The sequence below is a fragment of the Myxine glutinosa genome, unplaced genomic scaffold (assembly GCF_964187855.1).
Source record: "Myxine glutinosa unplaced genomic scaffold, kmMyxGlut1.1 SCAFFOLD_3266, whole genome shotgun sequence".
Lineage (NCBI taxonomy): Eukaryota > Metazoa > Chordata > Myxini > Myxiniformes > Myxinidae > Myxine > Myxine glutinosa.
Window position 1 is genome coordinate 26,711 of NW_027619359.1, and position 18,002 is coordinate 44,712.

Consider the following 18,002-nt stretch of genomic DNA (forward strand, 5'->3'; position numbering starts at 1 on the left):
CCTATCGACCGATTGGCCACGCCCGGGGACTCCGCGTGGCCCCGGCACATATATGCGGGCTCCAAGCTCGAGCCCGCCCAGTGCTACAGATTGAGCTTTCTTAATAAAGACTCTTTTGGTTATCAAACGCGTTGTGGCCTACCTCTTTGGCAAGCAAGTTGTGTGCGTAGCACCACACTTCAGGCCTATATATTTTTATGCTTTGCTACCTTTTATTTCCTCTCCAGGCCTACATATCATTTGCAATAAGCAATATAAACTAGATTTGGGCTCTGGGTGAATTGCGGTTGTCCTGGTGGCTTCATCTGTTAGTTTTATACAACCTGTTAAAGGTCAATTGGTCACGGCCTCCGACCCGCCAGACGATCACATACGTGATGTGACTTTGTTTGCTCAGCCAAGGATTAAGATCAGTCATGTGATCGCTTATCAGCATGTCCCTCACTCACTTTGGGGAATCCAATCTGTATGGTAACAAGGTCAAAGGTCATCAAATGCAAATGGAACAGGGGGTATTTGAGGGAGATGAAGGTTGCGGTCGTTTTGACACTAACCAGATTCGAACCAGGCAACCAGTGCAGACTGGGGGGGGGGGGGGGGGGGTAGGCGGGGCTGTAACAATATTATGTTTTAGGAATCACCAAATACTGGACAATTTATAAATGGAATTGTCATACGTGTGTCTGTGTGTGTGTGTGTGTGTGTCTGTGTGTCTGTGTGTCTGTGTGTGTGTGTGTGTGTGTGTGTGTGTGTGTGTGTGTGTGTGTGTGTGTGCGCAAGTGTGTGTCTGCAAGTGTGTGTCTGCAAGTGTGTGTGTGTGTGTGTGTGTCTGCAAGTGTGTGTGTGTGTGTGTGTGTGTGTCTGCAAGTGTGTGTGTCTGTCTGTGTCTGTCAGCCAAATTCAAACCAAAGCCTCAATATCCTATTCTGAAATACTAATGTCGCTCTGAAGTGAAACTCTTAAACTTTGTCTTCTATGCGATGTTCAGAATCAGCCTCACCTCCAGAAATGAAACTGCCTCCAGCTCCTTGAGTGATGCTTTGAGGGTGGATTCTTTTTCACAGAGAGAATCCATCTCCTGTTGCAAGTTCTCTCTCTGGTGTTCAAGGTGAGAAAGCTTCACACTCTGTGTCTCACTGAGCCACCTCTTCATGCGATTTACCTTTTCATCCACAGCTCGATACATCTCTCTTCTCTCCCCCTCCAGCCTTTCCTCCTTCTCTCTGCCCGACACCTGGACAAAATCATTTACGAAGGTTTGTTAAAGTTTCATTGAAAATTATAGAGGTTAAAATTACAACAAAGCGACTTTAGGATCCGTTTTGAAGGAAACAAGACCGAAAGTCTAACAGCGGCGTAGCTGGGCTTGTTTGATACTTTAGTTGAAGAGGATAGTATGACCTGGGTGGAGATACCAGTCAGCAAATAATGTAAGTATTAAATTATTTTCAAGTACTCCAAGTCTCTAAGCTGTCTGTTACGATGGAAGTGAAGAGATTGCATCGAGACACTGACACTGGTTTATTATCTTGCCAAAACGAAGTTTTTGCAAGATGTATTAGTCAGCTTGTATGTTTGTTTTTTTGTTTGTTTTTTATCTTGCCAAAACGAAGTTTTTGCAAGATGTATTAGTCAGCTTGTATGTTTGTTTTTTTTTTTGTTTTTTTTTTTGTTTTTTTGTTTGTGGTTAATCATTTTTTTTCCACGTTTAGATCACTCTGTAGACCACAGTTATTATTGGAAACTCCTGTAACTTCGCATATCAGAGTCCTATAGAGATACCCTTCAGCACCCAAAATTTTGAAGGTCAAGGTCAAAGGTCAAGGTCACTTTGTGGTCAATCATGGAGGTCGACGAAACCCTTATTTTTTGAGTAACTTTGATCGGATCGTCTCCAAACTTCATGGGAATCTAGTATATGGTCCGGCGCTCAGCTGATTAGTTTTTGGTGGCGATCGGCCTTGACCTTCATGGTTAGCGCTGGAGGTCGAAAATTATTGACCCCAAGGTCAAATGTTGAAATCGTTATTTTTTGAGTAACTTTGATCGGATCGTCTCCAAACTTCATGGGAATCTAGTATATGGTCCGGCGCTCAGCTGATTAGTTTTTTGTGGCGATCGGCCTTGACCTTCATGGTTAGCGCTGGAGGTCGACCTTGACCTTTGACCTTGACCTTCAGATCACTCTGTAGACCACAGTTATTATTGGAAACTCCTGTAACTTCGCATATCAGAGTCCTATAGAGATACCCTTCAGCACACAAAATTTTGAAGGTCAAGGTCAAAGGTCAAGGTCACTTTGTGGTCAATCATGGAGGTCGACGAAACCCTTATTTTTTGAGTAACTTTGATCGGATCGTCTCCAAACTTCATGGGAATCTAGTATATGGTCCGGCGCTCAGCTGATTAGTTTTTGGTGGCGATCGGCCTTGACCTTCATGGTTAGCGCTGGAGGTCGAAAATTATTGACCCCAAGGTCAAATGTTGAAATCGTTATTTTTTGAGTAACTTTGATCGGATCGTCTCCAAACTTCATGGGAATCTAGTATATGGTCCGGCGCTCAGCTGATTAGTTTTTGGTGGCGATCGGCCTTGACCTTCATGGTTAGCGCTGGAGGTCGAAAATTATTGACCCCAAGGTCAAATTTTGAAATCGTAGGTACCATATCGAGTAATACCTCATATGAATGCCCTTGATGAGTGCTTCCCAGATCTGTAAACAGTTTGACGCTATGACGTCATTTGATGACGTCATGACGAAAAAACGGAATTTTCATGAAAAAATTATTTCCTCAGTTCTCATCAAAATCTTTCAATATTTCATGTGCGTTGGTCATGAAGACATACTATTCACCATACGAAATTATTAAGGTCAAGGTCAAATGGCAATATACGGTTCACCCTGTGGGTGACATATGTTCATTTTGTTTGTTTTTTTGTTTTTTTGTTTGTGGTTAATCATTTTTTTTCCACGTTTAGATCACTCTGTAGACCACAGTTATTATTGGAAACTCCTGTAACTTCGCATATCAGAGTCCTATAGAGATACCCTTCAGCACACAAAATTTTGAAGGTCAAGGTCAAAGGTCAAGGTCACTTTGTGGTCAATCATGGAGGTCGACGAAACCCTTATTTTTTGAGTAACTTTGATCGGATCGTCTCCAAACTTCATGGGAATCTAGTATATGGTCCGGCGCTCAGCTGATTAGTTTTTGGTGGCGATCGGCCTTGACCTTCATGGTTAGCGCTGGAGGTCGAAAATTATTGACCCCAAGGTCAAATGTTGAAATCGTAGGTACCATATCTTCGCATATCTTCGCATGTAACTTCGCATATCAGAGTCCTATAGAGATACCCTTCAGCACACAAAATTTTGAAGGTCAAGGTCAAAGGTCAAGGTCACTTTGTGGTCAATCATGGAGGTCGACGAAACCCTTATTTTTTGAGTAACTTTGATCGGATCGTCTCCAAACTTCATGGGAATCTAGTATATGGTCCGGTGCTCAGCTGATTAGTTTTTGGTGGCGATCGGCCTTGACCTTCATGGTTAGCGCTGGAGGTCGAAAATTATTGACCCCAAGGTCAAATGTTGAAATCCTTATTTTTTGAGTAACTTTGATCGGATCGTCTCCAAACTTCATGGGAATCTAGTATATGGTCCGGCGCTCAGCTGATTATTTTTTGGTGGCGATCGGCCTTGACCTTCATGGTTAGCGCTGGAGGTCGAAAATTATTGACCCCAAGGTCAAATTTTGAAATCGTAGGTACCATATCGAGTAATACCTCATATGAATGCCCTTGATGAGTGCTTCCCAGATCTGTAAACAGTTTGACGCTATGACGTCATTTGATGACGTCATGACGAAACAACGGAATTTTCATGAAAAAATTATTTCCTCAGTTCTCATCAAAATCTTTCAATATTTCATGTGCGTTGGTCATGAAGACATACTATTCACCATACGAAATTATTAAGGTCAAGGTCAAAGATCAAGGTCACTTTGCGGTCGCTTTAGACATTATATAAATGACGTCATTTGGTGACGTTATAAGGCAAACACGTATTTTTCAAGGTCACTCTCTAGAACGATTATCATCGGAATATCTCGTGGGCAGACATTCCTCAAAGAGTCGCTTCTAGTGGATAGCAGTTCTGTTCACCTCAGTGTGACCTGAAGCAAGTCACTCATGTTCACATTTTGGCAAGATACGGTTCACCCTGTGGGTGACATATGTTCATTATCTTGCCAAAACGAAGTTTTTGCAAGATGTATTAGTCAGTTTGTATGTTTGTTTTTTTGTTTTTATCTTGCCAAAACGAAGTTTTTGCAAGATGTATTAGTCAGCTTGTATGTTTGTTTTTTTGTTTGTTTTTTTTTTTGTTTTTTTGTTTGTGGTTAATCATTTTTTTTCCACGTTTAGATCACTCTGTAGACCACAGTTATTATTGGAAACTCCTGTAACTTCGCATATCAGAGTCCTATAGAGATACCCTTCAGCACCCAAAATTTTGAAGGTCAAGGTCAAAGGTCAAGGTCACTTTGTGGTCAATCATGGAGGTCGACGAAACCCTTATTTTTTGAGTAACTTTGATCGGATCGTCTCCAAACTTCATGGGAATCTAGTATATGGTCCGGCGCTCAGCTGATTAGTTTTTGGTGGCGATCGGCCTTGACCTTCATGGTTAGCGCTGGAGGTCGAAAATTATTGACCCCAAGGTCAAATGTTGAAATCGTTATTTTTTGAGTAACTTTGATCGGATCGTCTCCAAACTTCATGGGAATCTAGTATATGGTCCGGCGCTCAGCTGATTAGTTTTTTGTGGCGATCGGCCTTGACCTTCATGGTTAGCGCTGGAGGTCGACCTTGACCTTTGACCTTGACCTTCAGATCACTCTGTAGACCACAGTTATTATTGGAAACTCCTGTAACTTCGCATATCAGAGTCCTATAGAGATACCCTTCAGCACACAAAATTTTGAAGGTCAAGGTCAAAGGTCAAGGTCACTTTGTGGTCAATCATGGAGGTCGACGAAACCCTTATTTTTTGAGTAACTTTGATCGGATCGTCTCCAAACTTCATGGGAATCTAGTATATGGTCCGGCGCTCAGCTGATTAGTTTTTGGTGGCGATCGGCCTTGACCTTCATGGTTAGCGCTGGAGGTCGAAAATTATTGACCCCAAGGTCAAATGTTGAAATCGTTATTTTTTGAGTAACTTTGATCGGATCGTCTCCAAACTTCATGGGAATCTAGTATATGGTCCGGCGCTCAGCTGATTAGTTTTTGGTGGCGATCGGCCTTGACCTTCATGGTTAGCGCTGGAGGTCGAAAATTATTGACCCCAAGGTCAAATTTTGAAATCGTAGGTACCATATCGAGTAATACCTCATATGAATGCCCTTGATGAGTGCTTCCCAGATCTGTAAACAGTTTGACGCTATGACGTCATTTGATGACGTCATGACGAAAAAACGGAATTTTCATGAAAAAATTATTTCCTCAGTTCTCATCAAAATCTTTCAATATCTCGTGGGCAGACATTCCTCAAAGAGTCGCTTCTAGTGGATAGCAGTTCTGTTCACCTCAGTGTGACCTGAAGCAAGTCACTCATGTTCACATTTTGGCAAGATACGGTTCACCCTGTGGGTGACATAGGTTTATTTTGTTTTTTTGTTTGTGGTTAATCATTTTTTTTCCACGTTTAGATCACTCTGTAGACCACAGTTATTATTGGAAACTCCTGTAACTTCGCATATCAGAGTCCTATAGAGATACCCTTCAGCACACAAAATTTTGAAGGTCAAGGTCAAAGGTCAATGTCACTTTGTGGTCAATCATGGAGGTCGACGAAACCCTTATTTTTTGAGTAACTTTGATCGGATCGTCTCCAAACTTCATGGGAATCTAGTATATGGTCCGGCGCTCAGCTGATTAGTTTTTGGTGGCGATCGGCCTTGACCTTCATGGTTAGCGCTGGAGGTCGAAAATTATTGACCCCAAGGTCAAATGTTGAAACCCTTATTTTTTGAGTAACTTTGATCGGATCGTCTCCAAACTTCATGGGAATCTAGTATATGGTCCGGCGCTCAGCTGATTAGTTTTTGGTGGCGATCGGCCTTGACCTTCATGGTTAGCGCTGGAGGTCGAAAATTATTGACCCCAAGGTCAAATGTTGAAATCGTAGGTACCATATCTTCGCATATATTCGCATGTAACTTCGCATATCAGAGTCCTATAGAGATACCCTTCAGCACACAAAATTTTGAAGGTCAAGGTCAAAGGTCAAGGTCACTTTGTGGTCAATCATGGAGGTCGACAAAACCCTTATTTTTTGAGTAACTTTGATCGGATCGTCTCCAAACTTCATGGGAATCTAGTATATGGTCCGGCGCTCAGCTGATTAGTTTTTGGTGGCGATCGGCCTTGACCTTCATGGTTAGCGCTGGAGGTCGAAAATTATTGACCCCAAGGTCAAATGTTGAAATCCTTATTTTTTGAGTAACTTTGATCGGATCGTCTCCAAACTTCATGGGAATCTAGTATATGGTCCGGCGCTCAGCTGATTATTTTTTGGTGGCGATCGGCCTTGACCTTCATGGTTAGCGCTGGAGGTCGAAAATTATTGACCCCAAGGTCAAATTTTGAAATCGTAGGTACCATATCGAGTAATACCTCATATGAATGCCCTTGATGAGTGCTTCCCAGATCTGTAAACAGTTTGACGCTATGACGTCATTTGATGACGTCATGACGAAAAAACGGAATTTTCATGAAAAAATTATTTCCTCAGTTCTCATCAAAATCTTTCAATATTTCATGTGCGTTGGTCATGAAGACATACTATTCACCATACGAAATTATTAAGGTCAAGGTCAAAGGTCAAGGTCACTTTGCGGTCAATCATGGAGGTCAACGAAACCCTGGCAAGATACGGTTCACCCTGTGGGTGATGTTTTATTCTTTATGTTGGTCAGTTTATTAACACTATCAAAGTGACCTTCGCACCATCCCGACACACACCAGTGTGTGCGTTACGGATTGAGGTGTTTTATGGCAGCCGCAGTGCAAATCCTGCCACCAACCTCCTTGAGAGGACCCAGTGAGTTGGTATTCATTTTACAGACCATGGAAGGATGACAGGCTGAGTCAACCTCACCTGGTGTCAATCCAACAGCTGACCAGGATTCAAACTCAGGACACTAGGACCCCAAGCCCTCCACACTAACCGCTAGCCAACACCAGGCAGGGTGGTTGGAGGCAGTCATAAGAAATGCTTCAATGTTTGGAGCCCTGAATCAAAGGTTTAATTAGAAATGATCTGGGGGGCATGCACCCCCCCCCCCCCCATCATGTATAATCACCCTGTTCTCATAATTTTAGTTCCCCCCCCAATCATCAAGTGTGATAATTTGCCCCAACCAGGTATATGACGTAATATATGAACATTCCCTGAAGGGTGTTGAAGGAAACATAACGAGCAAAGCCAAATGGCATTACTTACATTCCACCTTTCAGAAGCGTAATTATCGGCTGTAAAACTCACCCGATATGTGGGATAAATATGTCAGGGACATACACACACACATACATACATACACACATACACACATACGGAGAGACAAACACTGTAAACACAGGAACCAAACATCAACGCCAAAAAAATAGTTTGTTTAATCACGAATTTGCCAGGTCTGAAAGCCTCTTTGCGAGTTTGAAGAAGAGGAAGAAGCGCTAATGTTGGGATTATTCACACAGCAGTTTAAACGGAAACATTTCTTATTCTACAACAGTAGAAACCCTTTAGAACAGGGGTTCTTAACCTGTGGTCCATGGACCCCTTTGGGGTCCGTGGATGGGCTTCAGGGGGTCCGTGAACCAGGCACATAAAAATTATTTAAAATGTATTTTCGCTAGTTTTTTATAAAAAGTTTTATTTTTTGTCCATGTGCAGGATGTTGTGTACTTATTCTTGCTTACATCGGCATGCACTGGCATCAAAGACTCTGCCAACAATCCTGAAAGAAGTCTTGTCGACTGCCGTGAAAGTCGTCAACTTCATCAGAGCCAGGGCTCCGAACCATCGCGTTTTCAAGGGGTTTTGTCACGAAATGGGAGCAGAATACGAAGTTCTTCTCGACCACACAGAAGTTCGCTGGCTTTCCAGAGGACAAATCCTGAAGCGCTTGATGGAACTTAGGGCAGAAGTTTCACTTTTTTGAGAGAAAAGGAAAGTCCACTATCGGAAAAGTTTCACAGGGAGGAGTTAATTCACGGCTTGGCTTATTTGGCGGATGTTTTTGGCCATATGAATGTGGTAAGTCTTTCGATTCAAGGCCCTGCAGTCACGATCATGGATGCTGCTGAAAACCTTCAAGCTCTTTTGGCCAAGCTGCCACCTTGGAAGAGGAGATTGGAGGCAGACAACGATGCAAACTTTCCAATGCTGGAGGAAGTGCTTCTGCAGGATGGAGTCGAGAGAGACAAAGCCCTGTCAATTTCTCTGCAGGCAGAAATGCGCAGACACCTGGAAACTCTGCAGAACTCTTTCGAAGGTTACTTCTGCTCAGATGACCTTAAAGTTGAAATGTGGATTCGTAATCATTTCCTTGCTGATATAAACTGTATTAATGATGCAGACCTTGCCAAAGATGACCTCATTGACCTGAGGACAAAGGAAATGATACGACACGAGTTCAAGTCGAAGAGTCTTGGATAATTTTGGTGTTCCTTGACACAAGCCGACCCTCGTCTGGCAAAGCGAGCTCTGGGAGCTCCGATTCTGTTTGCAACCACATCTCTTTGCGAATCAGGATTTTCAGCACTTGTTACCATCAAAACGAAAAGTAGAAATCGATTGTATGACAAACATGACATGCGTGTTGCCTTGTCAAAGACCACTCCCCGATTTCATCTTCTTATTGAAGCCGAACAACAACAGCCTTCTCACTGAAATGTACTTTTGAGCAGAATTAAAGTTAATTTTTTGTTTAATTTGCACAACTTGGACATATTGCATTTTATTCAGGGAATGGTCATTGATTTTTGCATAAAAAAGTGAGATATATTCTTGTAAAGATTGTTTTTTTATTCTGATTATGACGGGATGTGAAGGAAATAATTTTCCGATGCAATACAATTTATTCAATGTATGCAAAGTTTTGTGTGTATGTGCATTTTTCTGGGGAGGGGCTTTCGCAGATTCTCAAAAAGGGGTCCATGACTCAAAAAGGTAAAGATCCCTGCTTTAGAAGGACACAGAACGAGCATACAAAATTATATATACAGCAGTGATATTTTGCAAAAGCAACAAGAAAGAGCAATCAGAGATTGAAAACACTCGCCAGGATGTTTTCAGTGGTTCTAAGGCTTTTGTGTAAAATCAAATATGGCGGCCGAACGTGACCGATGACGTCATTCTTTTTTCTCCACAAATTTAAACCGAGATTATGCTCAATAAATTTCATCTTGATCGGATGAAGTTTTGTTCATGTCGAATTATGACGTCATAATGGAGGCACCTATGACATCATTAACATAATTTACTCCACATGGAGAGTTCTTTACAATGAGCCATGTCTCAATTTTTTCTATTAAGCGCTGTCAGATAGAGGTGCATAGATTCTCGGTTTTTCCAAGATGGCGGCCAAACCACGTGACCTATGACGTCATAATTATCATTAAAAATTATACAGGTGGAGTTGCAGATGTTGAAAATTTCCTGTCAATCGGACCAACCGTTGCAGAAAAAAAATATTTATTCTGTGCAGACAAACAAACAAATTCAAACAGACAGACAAACAAAAACGGACTCAAATGCAACACACTCTCCTCAGGTGAGGGTTAAAAATAAAAATAAAAACTACACAAAAGGATCCCACAATCAACGACAAGAACCACAGCCACAATCATCGAGTGTTATAAAAGATCCTTATTACCTCCGCCACCAAAGCTGGATGGGGGTTATGTTTTCAACCCTGTCTGTTTGTGAACAAAATATCTCAAAACGTTGTGGACGGATTCGGACGAAATTTGGCAGAGAGGTTGTGTATGTGACAAGGACGACTCGATTCGATTTTGGTGAAGATCCGGATCCAGCGAGTAGAGTTTTTAAAGTGATTCTTCACCATTGAGTGATGTGGCCAACCAGGCGGAGGAATGCTCTCCACCAAGTGCCGTTCTAATTTTCACGTGTTTTACTTCACGTGTTTTACTTCATGTGTTTCACGTGTTTGTTTGTGTTTCAGACTGAATGAAAAACGTACAGGTAGAGCATACAGATTGTGATACATGACAGGTTCAACGATATGCCCGGCGTCACGCCATAATGACGTGACATCACCCCTGTCAGGTAACCAGATCCTCAGCTCTGATTGGTGTACATTTGAGGGGACATACATGCATACATACATACATGCATGCATTTGGACAGACAAACACCGTTCTAGACGACTTTGCCTGATGGGCGACGCTGTAAAAATAAAGTAGAAATGGAAACACTCCCGGCTGCAATGCTGGTCAGTTCCACCAAACCACGGGGTTTCAACATTTCCCAAGTCCAGATTTGTATTAACGAGAGAATTTTTGATGTATTATATATTGAATCAAAAAGTATGGGTCTGAAATATGAATGCAAGTTGAAAGAAAACATGAAAACATCTTCCTGAGAACAAACAGTAAGGATTGAAAGTCTCTTATAAACATCTCGATGTAATTGTTTCTGCGATCACCTGGAATGTTATTTTCTTTTATTCCCATCCATCTCGATTCTCTTCTTATTGTTTTGTCCAATTTGAATTTGTTGTAATGTAAAAAAATTAAAAAATTCCAACAAACTTAAATCTTGTTTCACAATCAATGTAAATATACTAAAAAGATAATCGTCTCTTAAAATGCAGATTGTAATGTTTTTCCATGTTTTATTTTCATTTTATTATAATGACAGCCAATGATTGATGTCCCTTACCTGTGTATCCCGAACCTCTTCATGCACCTGCTGAATCTGGGACCCAACTTGCTTTATCGACTCAACGAGAGGAGGATACTTTGCAGCCAAAATTCCCTGCATTGATTAAAGAAACTTCAGTTAACAATAAAAAAGCAAAATTTATATGGAAATTAAATATTTCACATTCAATTTAAATATCGACTTGAAATACATTTGTGAGAAATATCACAATGATTGAAGATTATGAGATGAACCTGGAAAAATGTCCTTTATTTAAATGACGCCGATGCAGGATGAAAAGAGAAAAGAGGAACATGAACTCAAATGTGGATTCTGGAATCATCACCTGGCAGGAGGATTGCTGGCGAGAATAAAAAAGAACCACCTTCAGAGGCCATTTCCCCCCCGCAGAGCGGGGGTTGGCCGTTTTTTGGGCACCGTGGTCCCCTTTTCGAAGCAATGTTTGATGGCCGGATGCCCTTCCTCCCGCCAACCCTGTTAGTCGCCTCTTGCGACACACAGGGAATTACCAGTGAACTGGTACACAAATTGCCGACCCCGGAAGGATGACAGGCTGAATCAACCCCCCTGGCGTTAATTCAACGATCGACAGGGATTCGAAAAGAGGATCCTCGGATCCCAAGCCGGCACCCTAACCGCTAAGCCAACCCCAGGCTGGCGAGACTGTGCTGAATTAATAACTTTGAGACATAAGCACGACAAGACACTTAAGTTAATCTGTGAAGGAAGCACATCATGTGGTTAAGATAATTTGTGTTAAAATATTGATTTGAGAAAAGGATTGGATAAATATAGAAATAAGCTAAACCCCACACCCTTGTATCCATAAACTACAATCCACCATTATAAACGAGAAAGATGTTACACTCGGAGTGTATTCCGACATACAGGCCGGGCGTTACCTCAATGTGTCTGCCGTCCCTCACATAGACGTTAAAACTGGGTGTCCTCTCTGGTCTTATTAGTTGGTGGATGTTAAAGTTCCAACACTGTCCTTTGTAAAGCATCGGCGAGTTATCACTGGTAACATAATCAAATTCCGAATTCATTCCTGGACCACAGGTAGCAAGTGGTCTGCTCTTCTTTGAGAGTCCTCAACACCAGGTTACATTGCTGGCTATGTGCGACAATGGTTACAGTCTCGGCCGGTTATTTCAAATGATTATTGTCGACTGTGTTTTTAAAACAAGGAGGGTAACCAATTCGTTCATATATCTATCTATCTTCTATATTTATAACGTTTTTGTTTGTTTGTTTGCGCAAGCTAATCTCCTGAACGGTGAAAGATAGGAGGGGGGTTTTAGGCTAGGTGGCGAGATCGGTAGAGGCCCACCTCGGCCGGGCCGGGCCCATTTCGCAGTTTAAAGCTGGGCTGAATTATAGTAGTCAATCTTCTACGGCCGCAAGTAAAAGCTGAATTATGGTAGTAAATTCATTCAAAAAGAACCAAAAATGTCGGGACGGGCCCCGGGAAGGTTACAGGCTCGGTGCCGAGGCCGGACGAGGCCGCATCGGCCGGGCTGGGCCCATTTCGCAATTAAAAGCTGAGCTGAATTATACAGTCATGTGAAAAAGTAAGTACACCCCATGTAAAGTTTTGACTTTTTCAACATATTTCAACATACAGCTATTTGATCTTCATTTCAACAATATAGATAAAGGTGATATAATATTACAAATATCATGAAACATTTACATTTTGTAGTCCATTGTATAATTTAAATAAACATAAATGCAAATTTCACATGTGGAAAAAGTAAGTACACCCCTACATTTATCACTACTTCATATACCTAAAATTAGAATCAGGTGCACCAGCTCAGGTGCAAATGATTAGAACATTGTTAGAGAGGATCTTGGAGGAACCTGTCTTATTTAAACCTCAGACATTTAGTTTGGTTTGCTCTTTGTTGTTGAAGTGTGCGGCGTCACCATGCCTCGATCAAAAGAGCTCTCTGAGGCCTTCAGAAAGAAGGTTGTCGATGCCTAAGAGTGTGAGAATGGATTTAAAAAGATCTCCAAACAATTTGAAATCAATCATTCGACTGTCCGGAAGATAATCTACAAGTGCAGAAAATTCCAAACAACTGCCAACTTGTTCAGGCCAGGCCGCCCCAGCAAGTTCAGCCCGAGAGCAGACCGCAAGATGCTGAAAAGTCTCTAAGAACCCCAGAATGTCATCACGGGACCGACAGGTAGCTCTTGCCACTGTTGATGTCAAAGTGCACGAGTCCACCATTAGAAAGAGGCTGCACAAATTTGATCTACATGGGAGGTGTGCCAGGAGGAAACTTTTGCTGTCCAGAAAGAACATCAGGCCAAGACTAAAGTTTGCCAATGAACACCGAGGCAAAGACTAACACTTCTGGAACAATGCGCTCTGGACAGATGAGTCAAAGGTAGAGCTATTTGGCCACAGTACCAGAAGACATGTTTGGCAAAAACCAAAGACAGCATTTGACCACAAGAACCTGATACCAACTGTAAAGCATGGTGGTGTAAATATTATGGTTTGGGGCAGCTTTGCTGCATCAGGGCCTGGGCAGCTCACCATCATAGAATCCACTATGAATTCTTCATTGTACCAGAGGGTGCTTGAGGATAATGTGAGGCCATCTGTCGGAAAGTTGAAGCTCAACCGAAGATGGACCTTGCAACATGACAATGACCCTAAACATACCAGTAAATCCACCAAGGAATGGCGGAAAAGAAAGAAATGGAGGGTTCTGGAATGGCCAAGTCAAAGCCCGGATCTAAATCCCATCGAGATGTTGTGGGGGGATTTGAAACGAGCTGTGCATGCAAGAAACCCCTCAAACATCGCACAGCTGAAAGAATTCTGCATGGAGGAAGGGGCAAAAATTTCTCCCAGTCGATGTTAGAGACTGGTAGACAGTCATAAGAAACGCCTACTTGAGGTTGTTTCTGCCAAAGGGGGCAATACCACCTATTAGAGGCAAGGGTGTACTTACTTTTTCCACATGCGAAATTTGCATTTATGTTTATTTAAATTATACAATGGATTACAAAATGTAAATGTTTCATGATATTTGTTATATTATATCACCTTTATCTATCAATATTGTTGAAATGAAGATCAAATAGCTGTATGTTGAAATATGTTGAAAAAGTCAAAACTTTACATGGGGTGTACTTACTTTTTCACGTGACTTTAGTAGTCAATCTTCTACGGCTGCGAATAAAAACTGAATTATAGTGGTAAATTCATTCAAAAAGAACCCGGGCAACGCCGGGTGCTTTCGGCTAGTATATATGTAAAAGAAAGTTTTTGTTTGTTTGTCTGCACGTGCTAATCTGAACGGTGAAAGATAGGAGGAAACCTCTGAAACAAAAAATGTCGGGACGGGCCCGGTGAAGGTTATAGGCTAGGTGGCGAGGCCGGTCGAGGCTGCCTCGGCCGGGCTCATTTCGCAATTAAAAGCCGAGCTGAATTATAGGAGTCAATCTTCTATGGCCGCGAGTAAAAGCTGAATTATAGTAGTCAATCTTCTATGGCCACGAGTAAAAGCTGAATTATTGTAGAAAATTCATTCAAAAAGACACCGGGCAACGCCGGGTGCATTCGGCTAGTTTCATTATAAAGCCAAAACCAATTCCTGAGCAAATTACACAGAAATGAGATTAATGTTTTTGAACCGATTCAGATACCTTGAATTCAGCAAGAGCCACCTCCACAGGTACAACTTCATGGTCCTGATGTTCAGCTTTACACAACAGAGACACCAAGCTCTCATCGTCCTTGCAGTAGAAGTGGATCGAGTTCCCATGCTCGGTACATCCGGGATCTTCCACTTTCATTTCCGGCTCTACAAGGTTGTGCCCTTTGTGTTTAGGGGGCTTCACGTGTCTCTCACAGCACACGGTCTCATATGGTACACACCGCATGGCTGCCTCTTCATTACACACCTCATAGTGACTCTCACGGCCTCCCACATTCACCCTCCTGTTCACTGTGCCATCATCACCTTCACCATCCTTTCCCGCAGCTTGACCCCCAACAATGTGACTACCTTCACCTTCTCTCAGCTTCATCTGTTCTACCAACCTTGCAAGGATCACATTCTTTTGGAGTTTTGGTTTTTGTGGAAAAATCTCACGACAATTTGGACAAAGACAAGCAGTGGATTCTTCTCTGCTTTCCCAATAATACTCGAGACAGGAAGAACAAAATGAGTGCCCGCAAGGCAGTGCAACTGGCTCTTCAAACAGTTGCAAACAGATAGCACATGTGAGCTCATTGGAGCTATCTTCGAAATAAGAAGATGACGCCATTTCCCCAGGAAGAGAGATGGAACCTGCTGGTCAGATCGTGGTTACAAATGACAGCATTAGCAAATATTAAACAATACTCAGTTGTCAACTTAGAAAACAAGACACACCCCAACCAATCCACATGAAAAACAATCACCCTGGTGATGTTCCTTCCCTCCCCACCCGCCAGCATCACCTCCTGCTCCTCCCCCCATTCTTCCAGCCAATGAACATAAGTTGATAAATCTCTAAGAGATGGAATTATTGTAAAAAAAAAAAAAGACTTTTGGCCATCATAAGCGGCCAACATGGCGGCTCCTCACTCACAACGGGCACGCCATCGTTCGGTAGCAAAGCCCATGGCAGTGAGGAGCCTTTGGCTGTCAGTTCCTCTTTTTGTTGTGAAAGTCAAGGATCATGTAAAAGGTACAACACAGAATGGATCAGGATGGAACAGAACATAAAGGATCTAAATATCGAGGGCAGAAAAGATTATCGTTGCTCATGTGGGATGATCTGAGATGGTGGTGAACACCTGTCTTGAAAACCTGAATGGGAGAATGAGATTGAAGATTTTGGATTTTGTGAGTTTCACCACAAGGAGGTTGATGGTGAAGCTGATCGGTCTGGAGTTAAGGTGTTTCAGATTTTGCACCTTTTTATGTAATGTGGTGATGCTGGCTGATTTCAAAGCAAATGGAAGATGACTTAGAGCAAATGAAAGGGTGAAAGGGGCAGAAAAGATAAGTGCAAGACCAGAAAAGTCCGTTTTTCGGACACGTGAGCTGATGCCATCCGGTCTCGTGGCAAAATCAGTCAAGGGTTGCGAGAAACCTCAATATTCACAGGTCCAAAATGGACATAATGAGTCCAGGAACAGTCGGACACAACTGAGGAGGGTGGGTACATACAGAAAACGAGGGGTTGCGGACACAATAAGCAATCACAGAATTGAGGCATTCGGCCTTCTCACGAGTAGAGTCGGCCATGGTGCCATTTCAAGAGAGGGAAGTGAGGAATCGGGAACATAATCTGGAGACAGACTTAATGAGGTGCGACCAAGTTTTAGAGGAGGGAGATAAGTTTGAAAGTTAATTCTTGTGGTTGGACAGATGTTTTTTGTCTCTCCTGAGAGTGGACACACACATGTTGCGGGCTTTGTGGAATGATCTGAGATTGCCTTCAGTTGGGTTTGCTTTCCAGCAAGAGAAGGGAAGCTGTTTCAGAGCAACTGCCTCGCCACTGGATTCCGTGTCCCATGGGCGGCTATTTTCAGACAACTGAAGACGAGATGGGATGGATCTGTGCATAAGATAGAGTAGCTTCCTCTGGAAAAATTCCCAGGCTGATTTGATACCGGGGGTGGGAAAAATAGGAGACCAATCCTGGAATGATTCTGTGCTTTCTATTATTCTGTGATTCTGTGATTGCATGCAATCTACCCTTATAAGTACCAAGTGTAATTTCAAACAAACCATTCATTAATGTGATGGTAGAGAGCGGACATGATGGGATAAATGTTCTCATGTGTCCGAGTTTCTTATTTATCCAAATATTACAAACACAGATGCATCAAATGTAACAAACATCTCTCTTCTTGTTACCAACAAACAGAGCTAATGACATTTTAAACACAAAGAGGAGGGCGAAGCCTTTTCATACAAGAGGATTACAAGTGTGCCAAGTCTTTTATCACAACGTACACATCAAATATGTATTGGTCCTTCAGAGGGATGAAACTGACCACTTGGACATTGCATTGGTCATCAAGTGTGAACAACCTTCGTCACCCGAAGCAGTACATGAAATGGTGGTGTACGAGTAGAGGATACAATTCCTTTTTAACATGAAACACATGTTCAGGATTGTCATTCTAAAAAACCTGTTGAACCTGAACGGGATCCAGGATGAGTTATTAATCTAAAGCAACCTCAACAATTCCATAGTTATGAATCATTGTTTTAGGATAACAAAATCATTTCAACACAACTTTGGAAAGTGTGTTTGTTTTCGGCCATTATCATGGAATTAGAAATTCTCAAGAACCAAGTTTTGCAGAACTCAGTGTTACACCTTTGTGCTGAGGTAATCCTTGGGGTTCTTCTTCACCGTTAAGATGAGATTCAGTACAGTATGGATTTGCGAATCCAGTCCCCTTTGTGGGTCCAATGGACATCATTAAATTCCTGTCCACATGTCGATCTGTTGTCATTATCTCATCTTCTTCCCAAAATCCGTCAAACTTTTCTGTTGAACGACACTCGAGGGTGATAACGGAAGCTGTCATGTGATGATATGTGAGGTCAAGTCTTCGGTCATGTCATGCCTTGCATCTCAAAGCCTGTTATTCCAAATATCCTCTGGTGTCCTGTCAGAGCGGGCTTCTTTCGGATCACCAACCTTGGTCTCCCCAGGTTTGAAAACAAAGATTAAAATGGATATTTCATTTGAGACCAAATTTAACTGCTTTAATTATCGACAGGTCCAGTCCTATTCCTGATCTTCATCAATGATCTATCTGACCCTCGAGATCTAGAAAATCCTCTATATCTATTTGCTGATGATTCCATCTTCTGCCGTGACATCCCTCATCCTTCAGACAGGCAGGCTGCAGCCACTTCCCTCTCTTCAGACCTTGACAAAATGATAAGCTGGTCAAGTCAAACACTTGGAATATGTCTTTCAATCTTGATAAATCTCATACTCTCACTCTATCTCTCTCACTATCTCTATCTCTATCTCTATCTCTCTCCCCAAGGAC

The 18,002-nt window shown here is 42.2% G+C and overlaps 1 protein-coding gene across 3 annotated transcripts in view; it reads right to left on the reverse strand.

Annotated features, from left to right (window-relative positions):
• LOC137415672 (E3 ubiquitin/ISG15 ligase TRIM25) overlaps positions 1–17,937 on the reverse strand; it is a 36,198-nt gene extending 18,261 nt beyond the window's left edge. For 2 of the 3 annotated variants that reach the window (XR_013621713.1, XM_078769594.1), the window contains exons 1-3: positions 14,639–17,937; positions 10,967–11,062; positions 1,001–1,234 (exon numbers count right to left, since the gene is read on the reverse strand). Coding sequence is in view for 2 of the 3 variants with exons in the window: in XM_078769594.1 (XP_078625720.1) it covers positions 1,001–1,234; positions 10,967–11,062; positions 14,639–15,262 (954 nt within the window). In the remaining variant the exon portion in view is untranslated. The remainder of the gene's footprint in view (positions 1–1,000; positions 1,235–10,966; positions 11,063–14,638) is intronic. The other variant, XM_078769592.1, reaches the window with a different exon arrangement.
• Between the last annotated feature and the right edge of the window lie 65 nt (positions 17,938–18,002).